Source organism: Montipora foliosa, chromosome 2, assembly GCF_036669935.1.
Source record: "Montipora foliosa isolate CH-2021 chromosome 2, ASM3666993v2, whole genome shotgun sequence".
In the NCBI taxonomy this organism is placed as follows: Eukaryota; Metazoa; Cnidaria; class Anthozoa; order Scleractinia; family Acroporidae; genus Montipora; species Montipora foliosa.
Genome location: NC_090870.1, coordinates 34,759,423 through 34,774,422, shown reverse-complemented (window position 1 = coordinate 34,774,422; position 15,000 = coordinate 34,759,423). Strand labels below are relative to the sequence as shown.

General features: G+C 40.0%; 1 protein-coding gene across 1 annotated transcript in view; it reads left to right on the top strand.

The window, feature by feature from the left end:
- The window catches only part of LOC137992933 (E3 ubiquitin-protein ligase rnf213-alpha-like), a 167,544-nt gene that overhangs the window by 132,766 nt on the left and 19,778 nt on the right, over positions 1-15,000 (top strand). The window contains exons 58-68 of the mRNA XM_068838517.1: positions 884-1,090; positions 2,010-2,197; positions 3,174-3,282; positions 6,299-6,399; positions 6,772-6,957; positions 8,197-8,439; positions 9,257-9,368; positions 10,361-10,786; positions 11,210-11,329; positions 11,825-11,935; positions 14,656-14,709. Of these exons, the coding sequence (XP_068694618.1) occupies positions 884-1,090; positions 2,010-2,197; positions 3,174-3,282; positions 6,299-6,399; positions 6,772-6,957; positions 8,197-8,439; positions 9,257-9,368; positions 10,361-10,786; positions 11,210-11,329; positions 11,825-11,935; positions 14,656-14,709 (1,857 nt within the window). The remainder of the gene's footprint in view (positions 1-883; positions 1,091-2,009; positions 2,198-3,173; positions 3,283-6,298; positions 6,400-6,771; positions 6,958-8,196; positions 8,440-9,256; positions 9,369-10,360; positions 10,787-11,209; positions 11,330-11,824; positions 11,936-14,655; positions 14,710-15,000) is intronic.

Here is a 15,000-nt window from a genome sequence, read left to right as displayed (position 1 = left end):
TCTCCCTTATTGTGCTTATTTGCTTTGTAATGCAAAATACTACAATTTTGGATTTCCAGCTACATCTTTCGCTGTAGTTGTTTGAAATCGACAGTTTTTTTTATCATAACTCAAGAAATGAGGCAGTTCCACATACGTTATTCAACCGATATTCCAGTTAAGTTAGTTTGAGAATTAAAAAGCCAAAGAGCTAACAAACTAAAGCTGCTTAACTGTTAATTTGACAATGATTCTTGTTCCCTCCCTCCCCTCCCCCCCTCCCCTACCACCGTTTTAGCCTCTCAAAAAGTAGTGCTGCATATCCTGAAGCTTGTTTTACTGGGCCTAAAGACAGTAATCACACACAACCAACGTTGGGAGTTAATTGGCTATGAACAAACGCCCATAGCCGCTTTAATAAAAATTTCAATAATTTCCACCTAAACTTAACACCTAAACACTGGAAACATTTCCTTGCCCAGAAAAGTTGAGGGCCCAAAACACGCCCAAAGTGAATGCAAAGAGAAAGGGGAAGGGACGGGAGGGATGAAAAAAACACTTCTTTCTATAATGAGTAGCAGAAGTGAATGCTTTGATTGTATGAAATAAATCATAGTGCATCACAACTTCAATGGGGGGTATAAGCATTGAATTATCCATGACCCCTCAGCATTCGACCGGGTGTTGTCACGCCATCATGATCAGTGAGATTAATACAACATAACATTAACAAAATAAAAACGGTGAAAAGCATGAACATTTTATTCGCAGGCAAATATATCATTTTAATATATAAGAAAGAATAACAAAGGATACATTTTTGTTTGGTTGATGGAAGTTTCGAAATTGTATTGTTGTTTACAAGTTTGATTATGGGAGAATTCTGCTTCTTTTCGGCTTGCAGTTGATTTGCCAAGTCATTATAACAGCGGCTCGTGAAGTTCATGCCGAGTCCCACTCTTTGGAAGAATTTTCTCTCAGCATCCCTCTTATCCATGTGGTGTATGAAGTCATCGATAAACGTTTAGCAAATCTCAATCGTCTGATTGAGGCTCAGCCAGACATCATGATCCGCCTCTCGCAAGTGATTCCTCAAGGGGAATCAGAAATGGTAGGACTATTTAAAGCAAATAATAAATAGGACAAAGTCTTATTAATGTCGGAAGTACCGACTATTTGACGCTGGAAAATAACTGTACATTTCTGTTTTGGAAAGGTGTTCTTGCTGCTGTTACTCCTGGCGTTCTAGCTTAATAAAAAGGTTTTGAAATTTCTCATCTGGAGCATAGCTAAATGTTGGTTGCTCTTCCCTTTTCAATTCACTCTCAGTTTAGTTACAATTGTAAGGAAGAATTTTCTAATACCTTAATTCACTTAAATTTTTGCGACACACTTTCATTTCGCTATTGTGCAAGTGTGCTAAAAAAAATGGATGCTCAAAAATTAAGTGATTACACAAAAAAGTCTTTTGGTTCAGTATAGGTTATTAATACACCTTATTTCAAAATGGCCGCCATTTGAGTATTCTTTTGTTTCCATGCAAATTGGCCCTTATGGCCTCGCTTTCAAACGTAAAATTCAAAAGAATATTTAGCCATGAACGAGGCCATAAGGGCCAATTTGCATGGAAACAAAAGAATACTCAAATGGCGGCCATTTTGGAATAAGGTGTGTGTGCTTGCTGAATTCATCTATTCAATATGATGAAAACTCAGCTCAACTTGAAGCACAGTAGGTGAACTATAGTTGTTTTTCTGATGATCGAGGATGCTGGCAAAAGATCATATTTTGAGAGTTGTGGTTGTTTTTTGAAGTTTTTAGAAAGCGTCCCCAGGGAAAGAAAAGTCACTGATCTGGAAAATCATACAAGAGCCATACCTTGTAATTGAGTAGTTTGAGTAGTCAGTACCAGTGGCCTTGTTGGCCCACGCTGTACCATGAAATCGCGCCCAAAAAAAAGAGCGGTAAAGTACAGAAAATCGGTGCATGCTCCCCATTAACATCGCCAAAACATCTGAAAAATGTTCTAGGTTCATGATGCAGTTGCACTTCAGTTGTGTCTTTCAAAGCTTGAACCAAGTGAAGAGGAATTTGATGATCCGCAGACTCGCTTAGTGTGGTGCAACAGAGTTTTGGCCATCAGATCAAGTGCAAACAACTTACTCAATAACAGTGCACAGTATGGTGTGAAAACAGCGCACGTTCTTCATGATTGCAGGTTTGTACATCTCTGATGAAGAATGGTTGGTCTCCCGGTACGGCCCCTTTCTCTTACAATGAATTTTTCCAAACGTTGGGTAGATATGTATATGTATTTCCGAAAAATAACGAATAACAATAGAATTAAAGTCACTACGTTTCGTCGCACTCATTCGAGAAGATTCTTTTTGGGGCTTATAAAAAGCAAAAATGAAAACCTTATCTGAAGATATAACGTCGCGGTTATCTTGTGATTATTTTGCAGTTTGTTGATATGTGAAGTGTGCAGCAACCATCCAGGAATTGAATTGGAATAAACATTTATTCCTTATAAACTCAAATTTGGTCATTTCACGTTGTTTTCAGAAAGTGAATGGCAAAGAAACGCATTCGCAAAGCGTTTTTGCCAATTACGTATTGTTTACTGCAGTCATCGTTCTCGTGGACGCCATGGCTGCTTCATCTCTCTGTCAAGAGGGTTAGACAGAACGCATCCTATGCAACGGCTCTCATGATTAGAATACAATGGACACGAATACAAATGGCAATGGACAATGGACCCTAATCATTAATAATAACTACCATACAGCAACATCCCATACCAGTCCAATGATGTTAAATATCTCTTGTAAACCATTGAATATCTGCAGTAAATGAATGGTTTGCACCTCAGTGCAGTTCTGTTGTCATCAAGGAACTGTCAAGACCTTTATTTTTCGAATATTTTGGAGAATTTTGTTTTGTTTTAGAAGAATCTTCATTGCTCTCGTCTCATATCATTTTGTCCATTGGCGGATATATTTGTTAGTTTTTGTTTGTTTTCTTGTTTATTTTATTTCATTTTATTTTGTTTCCCTGGCTATGCTGAATACTCTTGCACTTTAACAGTGCTTTTTTTGTTTCAAACTGTAGTCCTATTACATCTCAGGCTGCTTACCTTCTGAGATCCGTAATAAGACTCGTTATTTCTGCCCCTTAACTGGGATACGTTTCAGGTCTATTTGGCAAAGAGTGAGTGCTGTGAGACTCTTCATAGAACACACCTGTCCTGGCACGTCATTGTGTCACCCTGCTGATGTCAAAGATACTTTTAAACTCTGGAAGGTAATAGCAAAAGATTTTCTTACCATAAGGGCCATGAAGTGTTACCTGTACATCAAATAACATGATTAGCTACGTGGAATGCGCAATCCAACACCAAATGTGTCTTTTCTTGCCATATGCTTGGACAATAGAAAGCAGAAAAGAGGGTGTGAATCAAGGAAATGTGATCACAGTCTTTGGATCCCTACAGTGACCACGTGATAGCTTTTACATCCGAAGTGTAATTAGAGTGCTCCTAGCTTGCGAACGCAAACGTATTGCCGCAAATACGTCTGCGTTCGCAGGCTAAGTTAGTCGCCTACGTAGCCTTTCTTTGTGTGGTCACGCAACGCTCCTCCCCACTCAAACAGGAGGAGGAGGAGGAGCGTTGCGTGACCACATAAAGAACGGCTGCGTAGGAGAATAAGGCTAAAAGCTCCTGGCCTAAAATGACTTTCGTTCTTGAGAGAAATCCATTCCACCTCAAACCTCTTTTAAGAGGTTTGAGGTGGAATGGATTTCTCTCAATTAAAATAGCAGTTACCTGAAATCGTATGTTTTTACCTAATTTTGTGTTGCGTTTGGCGAAAAGTAAATTTAGTTCAAGCTATTTAAAACTCGTAGTTCCTTTTACGTTTCCTCGCCATTCAACTATTTGTACTTACATTCTTATATTTTATCATGGTTTATATGATGGCGTATTACATATTTGGCCGTTTTCGTGTGATTTCCTTTAAAATACCAGTGAAACATGGCAAATTGGCAAGTTTTTATTTCACCCATAACTGAGCCATTGAGAGACAGTAGTCTACTCTGTGAGATTATTCTTTCCTTTGCAAAATTCTTTTTTCTGAAAAAAACTGTGCGGTGTCTTCTCAGGCAGACACCCATGCTCATGTCCTGAGCAAATGCCCAAAAATATTGTTCAGTTGATGTAACTGGGGAAGCCCATTGAAACCAAAATATCCAATAAAAACTCTATATTTCACGGTGCAAAAATTCAAATTGCTTATCGCCACAACAAACCTTGCTACCTCGATTAGTTTCTGCACTTTCCCCAAATAGTTTTGGGCAGTTTGCTATTACAGTTTTATAATGAAAGATGGGAAACTGGTCATCGTTTGGTCCATAACCAAGCATTGAAGGGGAATAGGGTCGATTGCAAGTTGACGTCGCAAACTACTTGCATTGCTTTTTTCAAGGAAATGTACCATCGCAAAACTGTTTGTAATGTCAGCCCTGTATACAACCCATTCTCCTTCCTTGTTCGCTCGTAGATCAAATAATAGCTGGTTTTCCCACTTTCATGGAACCTCTAAGACGTTTACTTCAAAGTAGGTGAAGCAAACGCACTGGTTTTGGACTGGTGCAGCGACTAAGTGTAGCGGAAACGTTTTTCGAGGTGATAGACATGAAAAAGTAAATGAACTCATTCATTATCAGCCTACATTTAGGCGCACTCTCCCCCCTAAAAAAAAGTAGAGGAGGGAACGTCTACAAATAGCTGGCCGAAATCGTGTTCCGTGTCGTCACGGTAATTTATGCAATTTCTGGAAATAATTGGTATTTCCGCTAAAATTGGTGTAAACAAAGGCTTCGTATTTCATGAAATTTCGATTTTATTAGATATATTTCTTTTCTTTGGAACTCATTTGCAAGTCAATGCCCCTTTTTAAGTATATACTGTGTTTTTGAGAGATTGAATAGGATTATGAGCGATATTTAGTCCAAAGCAAAAAGCGGACAACCTTTGATGTGAACACAGTCTTGACGTACATTTGCAGGCTGTGTTATTGTATCGCTCAATTACGGATTCACTCATTTGCTAACGGTTTCAAACTAATTTATTTATTTTGTGGAATATTGCTCGAAATTTGAAAATAGTTACAGATTAATTCTTGATACCGATTGAGTTCAATTAGATAAATGACGGAGTGATATTTACCCAGTGGTGTCTTGTAGTAAATTCTTTCTGTAGGCAATGAAAGTTTGTCGAAGCTCGGAGTTATTAAACCTTAATCTCATTTATGGAGACAAGTAATCATCGTTTACGAACAATATGCTGTCCTTAAGAAACGGCAAAATTTGTAGCACGACCTTAGAAGCTCCTACGCAGCAAGTTTTGAAAAAGCTCGGCTTGTTTTCCAGTCGAAGGAATCGCTTCTAGAAAGTTTGGATTACAGCAAACTGAAGCGCCCCAGGCTAGCTAGTTACAGCCCATCTCCGACTCAAGATGAGCAAACTATTCATGTTTCTTTTGCACCGTTTCCTTCCTCACTGTTATCATCTCCTCCGAAAAAGAGAGCGGAGTCAACGGTACAATCTATTTTCATCTGTGTTCTCGAGAGAATTGACTAAGGTAAGTGACCAATGAGAAACCACATTCTTGCAAAAGGCGTGACGTTGCCGAACACGATTTGGGCCAGCTTTTCGTAGACGTTCCCTCCTCCCGTTTTACTTTCGGGGGGAGAGTACGGTTACACGTAGGCTAATTCGTTATCCAACAACTGTAATAGTTGAAAACTTGTCGGAGAGAGAGATCAGAATAATGTGAATAGGTACATGAATGTCTCAAACATTCAGTTCTAGATAGAGCATCACTACTGTTACAGTTACAGTTGGTGGGATGGGAGATATGTGTGGTCCACTGAACCATTATATTACTACATTGTTTTGAGCAGTAAATAAGTTACTTGCTTATCGTCAATCTAAGTTATTGTTGAAGTACAAGGGAGGATTACGTTTTTGCGAACGTTGGCCTTGTATAGCACTTATATTTCAACAGAGTTAACTGGGGTAAACCGTGTGAGTGTTAGCCCTACTAATGGGATTGGGCCCACACAAGGACAGAGAAAAACTCTGACCAGGGTGGGAAGTCGTGGGTTCATTTCCCACTCTGGTCAGAGTGTTTCTCTGTCCTTGTGTTGGCCCAATTCCATTAGTAGGGCTAACGCTCACATGGTTTACATGGGTAGAATATAGCGCTTACATTACCCTCAAAACAGTTAATTAAATTATTTTTGAACTTTTCTGACAGGCGTTGGGTGATGAGACAGATTTCACCAAGCCTGACACAATGAGGGTTATTGAGAAGTTTCTCGTGGACTGCAGTGAAGCTGTTAGCAAACGGTACACCAGGTACGAAGGCGTTAAATCGTTGATCCGTCGCCAGTTTGACTACATTTGTACCCTAAAACAATTGAAAGGCGTCCTTCATACAAGAGAGTCGTGATTACCTTGAGTGTTTCGGGTAAGTTATCCGTAAGTGATGTACTTTGGGCAGTTACGAATTTCCCCTTGTGGAGGAGATGAAACAAATCCTAGTTATTGCTACAAAGTGGCAGTGTTGTCCTGTTAGATTATTTCCCATGATTTGCACGCGATTTCTCGGGGATCAAACCACTGAATACCGTATCAGCTAGCTCCCTCCTTGCCGTGGAGTGAATCTGGTCTAAGAAATCAGTACATGATCTTTTCGTATTGGTTTTAATTTTTAATTCGTTTCTACAGTTACGGTGTAACTACTTGCCCCGTATGCCTGGAAGGATTGGCTGAGAAGGATCCTGTCAAAATGCCATGTAGTCACGTGATATGCCTTTCCTGTATTTCCCACTGGATTGCACAAGAACGCAAGTGTCCGCTTTGCAAACAGGACGTTCCGGAACGTTTCAAAATCGAGTCCACAAAAGACATAAGGTATAAATGTTTGAAAGGCGATCAGTCATCATGATAATATGAATTTGGTTATATATAGATCAAAGACAAGACAAGACAAGAGGCCGACCGAAGTCGAAGGCAACCCGAAGGCTCCTTTTTCTTTAGCTTCTACAGTAACTTATGGAATCTACCGTAGCTCGCTACAGGGTGGACGCCACTTCTAACCCGTTGCATGCACAACGTGTCCCCAGTAATACTGGTACTCATTTTACCCACCACGAATGGATGGAAAGCTGAGTGACCTTTTGGAGCGCACGAACTGGGATTCGAACCCGGAAGGCTGAAATGCAGACCGCGAGCGATATCCACTACGCTACGCGCGTTCCGTCAAATGTAGATAAAAAATAGTCTTAAACTGAAATTTCGGTTGCAACTGCAGCCTTCTTCAGAGTAAGAATATGCAGTTCTGAGAGTGAATTAACTCATTGTTCCCCTTGGGGAATCGTGGCACTCTACAAAAGACAAGAGTGCAGTGAATGAACGAAAGCCATTCCCTTCTGTTTACAAAACTCTGATGAAACCCCAGGGGAAACAATGATTTTATATAAATGACAAACTCACACTCAGAACTGCATATTTTTACTCTGAAGAAGGTTGCAGTTGCAGCCGAAAATTCAGTTTAAGACTATTTTTTATCTATATATAACCAAATTTTCAAAACCACATTAGATACAACGTTTTTTAACACATTATATTATAAGGTATGAGGCCTTTTCTTTGTAACACGAGATTTCGTCATTTCTTACAACATTTAGAAACCCTATTCGTTGTTGTCTCTATCCATTCCCTGACCTATGGTATCATTTTCTTTTACTTTTGATATTTTGAAGAGAGTTTCAAGTTAACTCCGTTTTTGTGACACTTAATTAACTTAAGGTGGCGTGAGAGAAGTATTAGAGAAAAAGTGCTTCATCAAACAGATTGTGTGTCTGCAAAGTTAACGCTCCTCTAATGTATCACCGCCTTTTCTATTCAAAAGCGTGTGTCAGTCTTCTTGTTCATCAGTTTGGAGTGTTGCACACACTTGTACGCCAAAAACGGAATGTCGGGGATTGGGGTTACCAAATAAAGCATAGAAAACATAAATTTTTTGGAATTGCAACTAACACGACATTTTTCAGAAAAAAAAGTGAAACAAGATTGAAGATAACCAGCGAGGTTGTTTGCACGATACATAATAGAATTACACTAAATGATTAACCTGTTTGTTCTTCACAGACAAGCTGTTCATGAACACTACGACTTCCGTCGTCGGTGTAACTCCTTTTTCATGGAGCTGGTTTCATTATTCTGTTTTGGTGCTGAGTCTGGCGTTATTGACACAGAGCTTTTCTCCATGTTTATGAGTTATGTGCTACAAGCCAGTTCCAAGACTAAGGCCTTCTCTCCATTCCCTGAGCACGGCATTGATGCAACTCCAGTGGTGAGGTCTTTTCTTCTGCAACAACTTCTGAGAAACAGGTTTGGTTTTATTCCCAGTCTCATTTGAACTCTTTTTATGATTATTTCTTGAAAACTTTGCAAGGTACTTCGGAAAAAAAAAAACTATGAAATACAGCAGTATTACAAAGTGGCAGTGCTAATTAAACCTGAGGATTGTAATCGACATGAGATCCCTTTCACGAGTGACACATGGTAGCAACTTTTCTCATTTCTAGAAATGAAACTTGTTGCACCATTTCACTCTTTCATTCCGTCACTTGACATACTTATCTCCTACTCGGCAGTTTGCTCGTGATTCCTTCCGTAGGAAACTTTAGCCAGGTTTCGAATAATAGTGAAATTTGTGCAATTAAGCCATATGCACATGTGCAAATGTGTAGTAAGATATCCCCCTTTTATTACTAAGTACGTTTTTCAATGGAAAAGCTTTCGAGATTAGGTGACAAATCTGATTAGTTAAAATGGAACAACTACCATTGTACAAAGCGGATCGAAACTGTTCTCCCAAATCCTGACTTTCCACGATAGGGACCACTTAAAGAAATTTTTGTAATGTACAAACATCTTTTGTTTTGATAACTTGTTGATCATTAAATTCAGTTTACGGCACTGACCAATCATTTATTCATGTGTGCTGTGTTTGATGTCGGAATTAGTTTGTAGGAGTAGAAGCTTTAAATCTTGTGTTATCATCTCACACATCAAAACCACAGTTTTGCTGCGCTTTAAATGTTAATGCAAAAGTACACTTGTAAGTCGCAGTGTTGAACCATTCCAAGACTTTAGGTTGCACCATCGTGATTTTTTGCCTGCATTTTTTCATTTTTGCATTTAGCGATGAAGAAGTCAAAGATCACCTGTCCCATTATTTGTCAAGAGCTGGAGGACTTAAGCCAGACGTTGGTCATCTGCTCCAAGTTTGTCAGCTGTTTGTTCACTGTTGGGAGGTGAGATGTTTTTCATGGTCAGCAAAAAAAACAAAGCAACAAATTCATTAGCAGCAGTCACGCTACATTCTTTTACGTTGAAGAGTCGATTTACGCAAGGTAAAGGCGAAATTCACCCTTAAAGACAAGCAGCCTAGAAGATAATTGAAACTGGTAATCCGTTAATCTTTTAGAGAAAGCGGTTTGGTTATCCGAGTAGTGGCCCAATCAGACCATTGTGGAATTGACTTCTTCCTCTTTCAGACTTCAACGTTTTTCATATTAAAATAAAATGTATATGAAAAGTAAAGTCACTTTTCCTCTAATCTCCCTGCAGCAGTGAAACGGGAGCAAGTCATATTCAAACAATAGTCCATGTAGATGGACTGGCCATGAAACTCTGGAAACTTCAAAAGCGAGAACAGTGATGTGTGGTCTCTGAGCAGTCAGGGCAAAAACAGCAAACAAAAACATTATACAAAAAGCTTGTCGAGTTTCAAAAGCATCTCCATATCTTAACTAAGGCAAGAGTCAGGGACTACTGATAGCATTAATAATAATAATAATAATAATAATAATATTATTATTATTATTATTATTATTATTATTATTATTATTATTATTATTATTATTATTATTATTATTATTATTAACAATGAGTAATGCAAAAAACTGCCTTGTTGAGAACTGCAAGGATATTGAGGAAAGTGTTGAAAATATAAAGAAGAGATAATCCTGTTAGTCTTTGGTCATTTGTTATGACTAACAGAAGAAATGACATCAGCCAGAACAGCCAGAACATGAAAATTGTCCCAAGGGAAAAGAGGGGGATAAATAATGTACACTTGGAGAAATTATGTTCTCCTCGGTAAATTGTCAACAAGTCAGCATATCCCGTGGTAAAAAGCTGTGGGTGTCGTTACAGGTGAGTGTTACCTGAAACAGTATTGTTCCCTTTTACTTTTTTGGAACTTGAATCAATGTCGTACCTTTATTATTACTTCTTTTTTCAGGATTCTCTTATCAGTCAATATGCTAAATTATCGGACAATCTTCTAGTGATGATAAAACTAACACAGCAGCTTTGCGACGAGTGCACACCGCATTTGACATCAAGTACAATTCAACCGGTGCGCGAAGTTGATGTTGTTTTGTTGGAAAGTGTGGCCAAGGCGCGATACATCCTAGGGCTCGCTGCCCAGTTTATGCACAAAGCCATCGTGGAAGACTCAGCTATATGGAACGACTTTCAGATTGGGAGAGAGTTGCAGACACTTTTTGACGCAATAAGAAGAATGTGTTTGAAGAGTTTGACCCCTTCTCCGCGACTCTACCTATTAAAGCAACTGGCCCGAAGGTTTGGTGTTGAAGCCATCCACGCGGTGTGTAAAATAAAGGAACTTGACTGGATTGTGCCACCTGAGAGCAGAGATCAGCAGGTGAAATGTTACTAATGGTAAAATAGGCAGTCGTGTAGTGCGCATGCAAGACTTGGAGTATCGCAAGAATATCATTATGTTTGACGGCTAAAGGTGAGGCTGGTGGCCGGTCACCCCAGCCACCCTCCCCCTCCCCCTCCGCCCCCCATTTCCTCAATCGGTGTCTCTGCGGCGCTCTCATCCGTACACCTGGGTGACGCAATTTGAAGCAATTTTTTTTAATAACACGGTGGTAGACTAATGTTGACCACAACCTTAGGGCCTACGCTATTTGGTCACTTTGAGTAACCTGCTCAGTTGTTCTGAAAGTCTTTAATTATTAAAACTAGACTTTCCTTTCAGTCCGGTTTAATTTGCCTTAATGCCAAATTGCATACATTCCTTCAAAACACCGGTGAGAAAGAACATTTTTTTCTCTTACAGCAAGAGGATCTTGTTCCTGATAGATTCATCATTTATGGAGAACACTACAAAACCATTCGAGAGGCCATGGCGAAGACAGTGCTAAGCGGATCAAACAGGGAGTTGACCGCAACACTGCAGGTACAAGGAATTTAGAGCAATGCAGTTGAATCTCGGTTACTATGAACACTTTTTGTACCTGGATAATTTTGTCTTTACTCTCAGGAAAGCTCATTCCTGTTAATTAAATTTGCTTCATACGGATACCCCATAATGCGGGCAACTGAATTTTTTTCCAGTCCAGTGATATTGATAATACTCAAATCAACTATATGCTTATTTCTCGCAGCATTGATCCTTTGATAAATGCATGGCTTTTTCATCGTTTACTTTGGGTGTTAATGTGACAGCTCGATTCAGTTAATCGAATGACGTATTGATTTTACTATGTGACAGCAAGGTGCACTTCAAATCAAAGCCCACAAATCAATCATTCAAACGTATGGAGGGTCTCCAGTACCTTAGTGGAGCAAGGAGTAGGAAATTCGTGGTTCAAATTACAGTTAGTTGTCATATGTTTATGACATCATGTTTTCTTGTACCGTACTATGACACAGAGTTTAAATGTGATTTCAGACCGTCGCAGTGCCTCCAGTGGTTAAAGAGGTCATGGTGCTATTGTCGGAATATCGTGAAGTGACCACGTGTTACCGCTTCACCGCAACCGAACGCCGTCTCTCTGCAAGGGTAAGTCTGCCAGAGAACTCTATTGTGGTGTATTCTGCTTCTTAGTGTGAAGGATGTCAACCAGAAAAGTCAACGTAGTGATACGAGTGGACATTCAATTTGGCCACCAATTAGCATTTTAATATTCCTTTTCTCCTTACAAAGTGCCCAGTTTAAAACTAAAATTATTTGGTGTTATCACCATTCAGGCATTAAGGGTTAATGGGACATCCGGACGGTTGGCTTAATGGGCTGGCATTGTTCCCCAAATGGCGTCCAGTGTTAAGCCCCGTTGGGCTGGGTTAGTTACTGGATGGGTGACCATCTAGTGATAACCATTGCTGTACGCTCCAAAGTTCACTCAGCCTTCCATCCATTCGTGGTGGGTAAAATGAGTACCAGTACTACTGGGGACAAGTTGTTTATACAACGGGATAGGAGTTGCGCCCACCCCTGCCATGAGTTGCGGTGGCGCAAGTCATGGTAGAAGCATTGAAAAAGGAGCCTTCGGGTTGCCTTCGACTGCGGTCGCCCACTTGTCTTGTCTTGTCTTGTCTTATCTTTTGATAACGAAGAAAAAGGCGCTTGCCGGTGGCCCTTGCACCAGGTTATAAAAAGACAAAAATAAATTGGAGAGCGAAGTGAGCCGAACGGGGAAATGGGAAAGAGGGGGGATGGGGGCTGCCCTTTGTGTAACTAGAACCCTGGCTATTCCGTGACAATGGTCGAAGACGTCTTTTCTCAAATGAGAAGGGCACCTGTAAATCTCACTGGTTGTTGAGTTGCAGTGTTTCGAATTGGTTGCTGCGAAGTCCCCTACAAAGTATAGCTGGAGCGCATGGAATTGTGACAAGAAAAAATACGTCATATAAATTTAACATTTTAATGTTCTCATCATTTCATTTTAACTTCATATGTTCGCGTTTCCTGTATGATGGAAAAGTTTGACGAAACAACTGCAAATTGCCATAGTTCTCTGACTTTTGCACCGTGTAGGCTTTCAGCAATAGTGTCAGTCAGTCCCCGTTTCCTTGGTTAAGATGACAAGAGACAAAATGCACCATGTAGGCTTTCAGCACTAGTGTCAGTCAGTCCCCGTTTCCTTGGTTAAGATAACAAGAGACAAAATGCACCATGTAGGCTTTCAGCACTAGTGTCAGTCAGTCCCCGTTTCCTTGGTTAAGATAACAAGAGACAAAATCTCCCTCCTAGTTGGTATTCAAAACTTCATGATTACCTGGGCTGTCCTCAAGAGACGTGCGCTCTTTACGTATCGACGGCAAGATCACGTTCGATAACCTGCAACTTTTTTCAGTAACATTCCAAAGCGCCCATAACAATTGGCACATGTACATCCTACCAGAGTAGAGATGCCCTATTTGCAGTGCACTGTCAAGCCAAATGACCTTAGACAGAGAGCACATAGCGCAGATTAGTTACTGTTCCCAATATTGCATACTTTAAAAGGATGGGGATGTTTGGCATTGCCATTATGCCATACAACGTTCTTGGAGATAGATTCGAGTGCCCTTTAACAACTGGTACAAATTGTGTTGTCTTTCTTTTACAGCCTTGTGAACTCCACTGTCCCCCTAGAGGAGTTGTAATTCTTGTCACACTCTCTTCTGGATTAACATTATTACTATAATTAGTATCAGTATCATTTATATTATTAACGATGAAATGATATATGAAATGGATCATATATGAACTGCGGATATGAAATCAAGTGAAGCTTTGATCCTCGCAGTTATGAACGCAATTTTTGCAATTGCGTAAAGAAGCCTGCCTTGGTTAGAGCGCCGCGTCGTCACCGGTTCAAACCCCGTTGAAGTCCTGAATTTTTCAGGCTTCTTTACGCAATTGCAAAAATTGCGTTCATAACTGCGAGGATCATAGCTTCACTTAATATATTATTATTGTTGTTTTTGTTGCTGTTGTATCAAGCGGTTTTTGATTCGCACTGAGGGTTCCCTTTTCAGTTGTGTAAAAATGAACCTTATTCTCGGTTTTCACATGACGTCAGCTGCCATTTTGGTGTCCCCAACCAAAGAAACGGCGGACATGTTGGTATCCCGACCCAATCCTCGGGGAATTGAACTCTATTATTGTCCAAACATGTTCTTTTGTTTTTCTTTTAAAACTTGGCTGTTGATCACGTGAGTGCAAAACAACAATACACGGTGACATTTATAGATTGGAGCTGTGTTTAACTTATTGAAATAGAGCAGTTTTCAATTGAGTGTCGTAAAACCAAAACCAAAGTAATTACTTTGGCTCATCAAAAAAGTTGGAGACAATCCGGTAAACCAATCAAAACTCGAAGTAATTACACGTAGCCGACACAAAGCACGGGAAAATTTGCACGCGCAAGCCACGATTGGTTTTGGTTTCACTTCTGATTGGTTGAAATAGTGGCGCGATAACTTTGAACCAATCACTGAGTGAAGTAATGCAAAACCAAAGTAATTCACTAATTACTTTCGACACTCAATTGAAAACTACTCTAAACACGAATTTCAATTAAATTTGGCAACAGCGTAGTCCAACCCAGTTGGTGGCCAAAGCGACATTTGCATCTGGAGCATCCGCTTGCAAATTTCGCCGCCCTGACCTGTGTCACGTGGCCACTTCCTTTCTCATTTCTCTCTTTTCTCGTCGTCACCCTTTTGCATTTTTGTGTAAAACCAAATGCAGTTCTCAGTTAATCGTATTAAATTTCTTTGACTTCACCGTTTTAGGCTCACCAAACCCTAGAAGAATTCATACAAGGTGGAACAGATTTGTCAAACAGAGTAAGCAAATCATTTCCTTGTGTTTTGCTTTTACTTTTGAGGTGCAGGGATGGCGCAGTGGAGAGAGCAATCGCCTCCCACCAATGTGGCCCGTTTTTGATTCCCAGACTCGGCGTCATATGTGGATTGAGTTTGTTGGTTCTCTACTCTGCACCAAGAGGTTTTTTCCGGATACTCCGGTTTCCTCTCCCCTCAAAAACCAACATTTGACTTGATTTGCATTACTTGTTTATTTCAGTTTGCAGTGTCCCCAATTAGTGCTCCAGCGCTAGAACGACTAGACACTGAAAT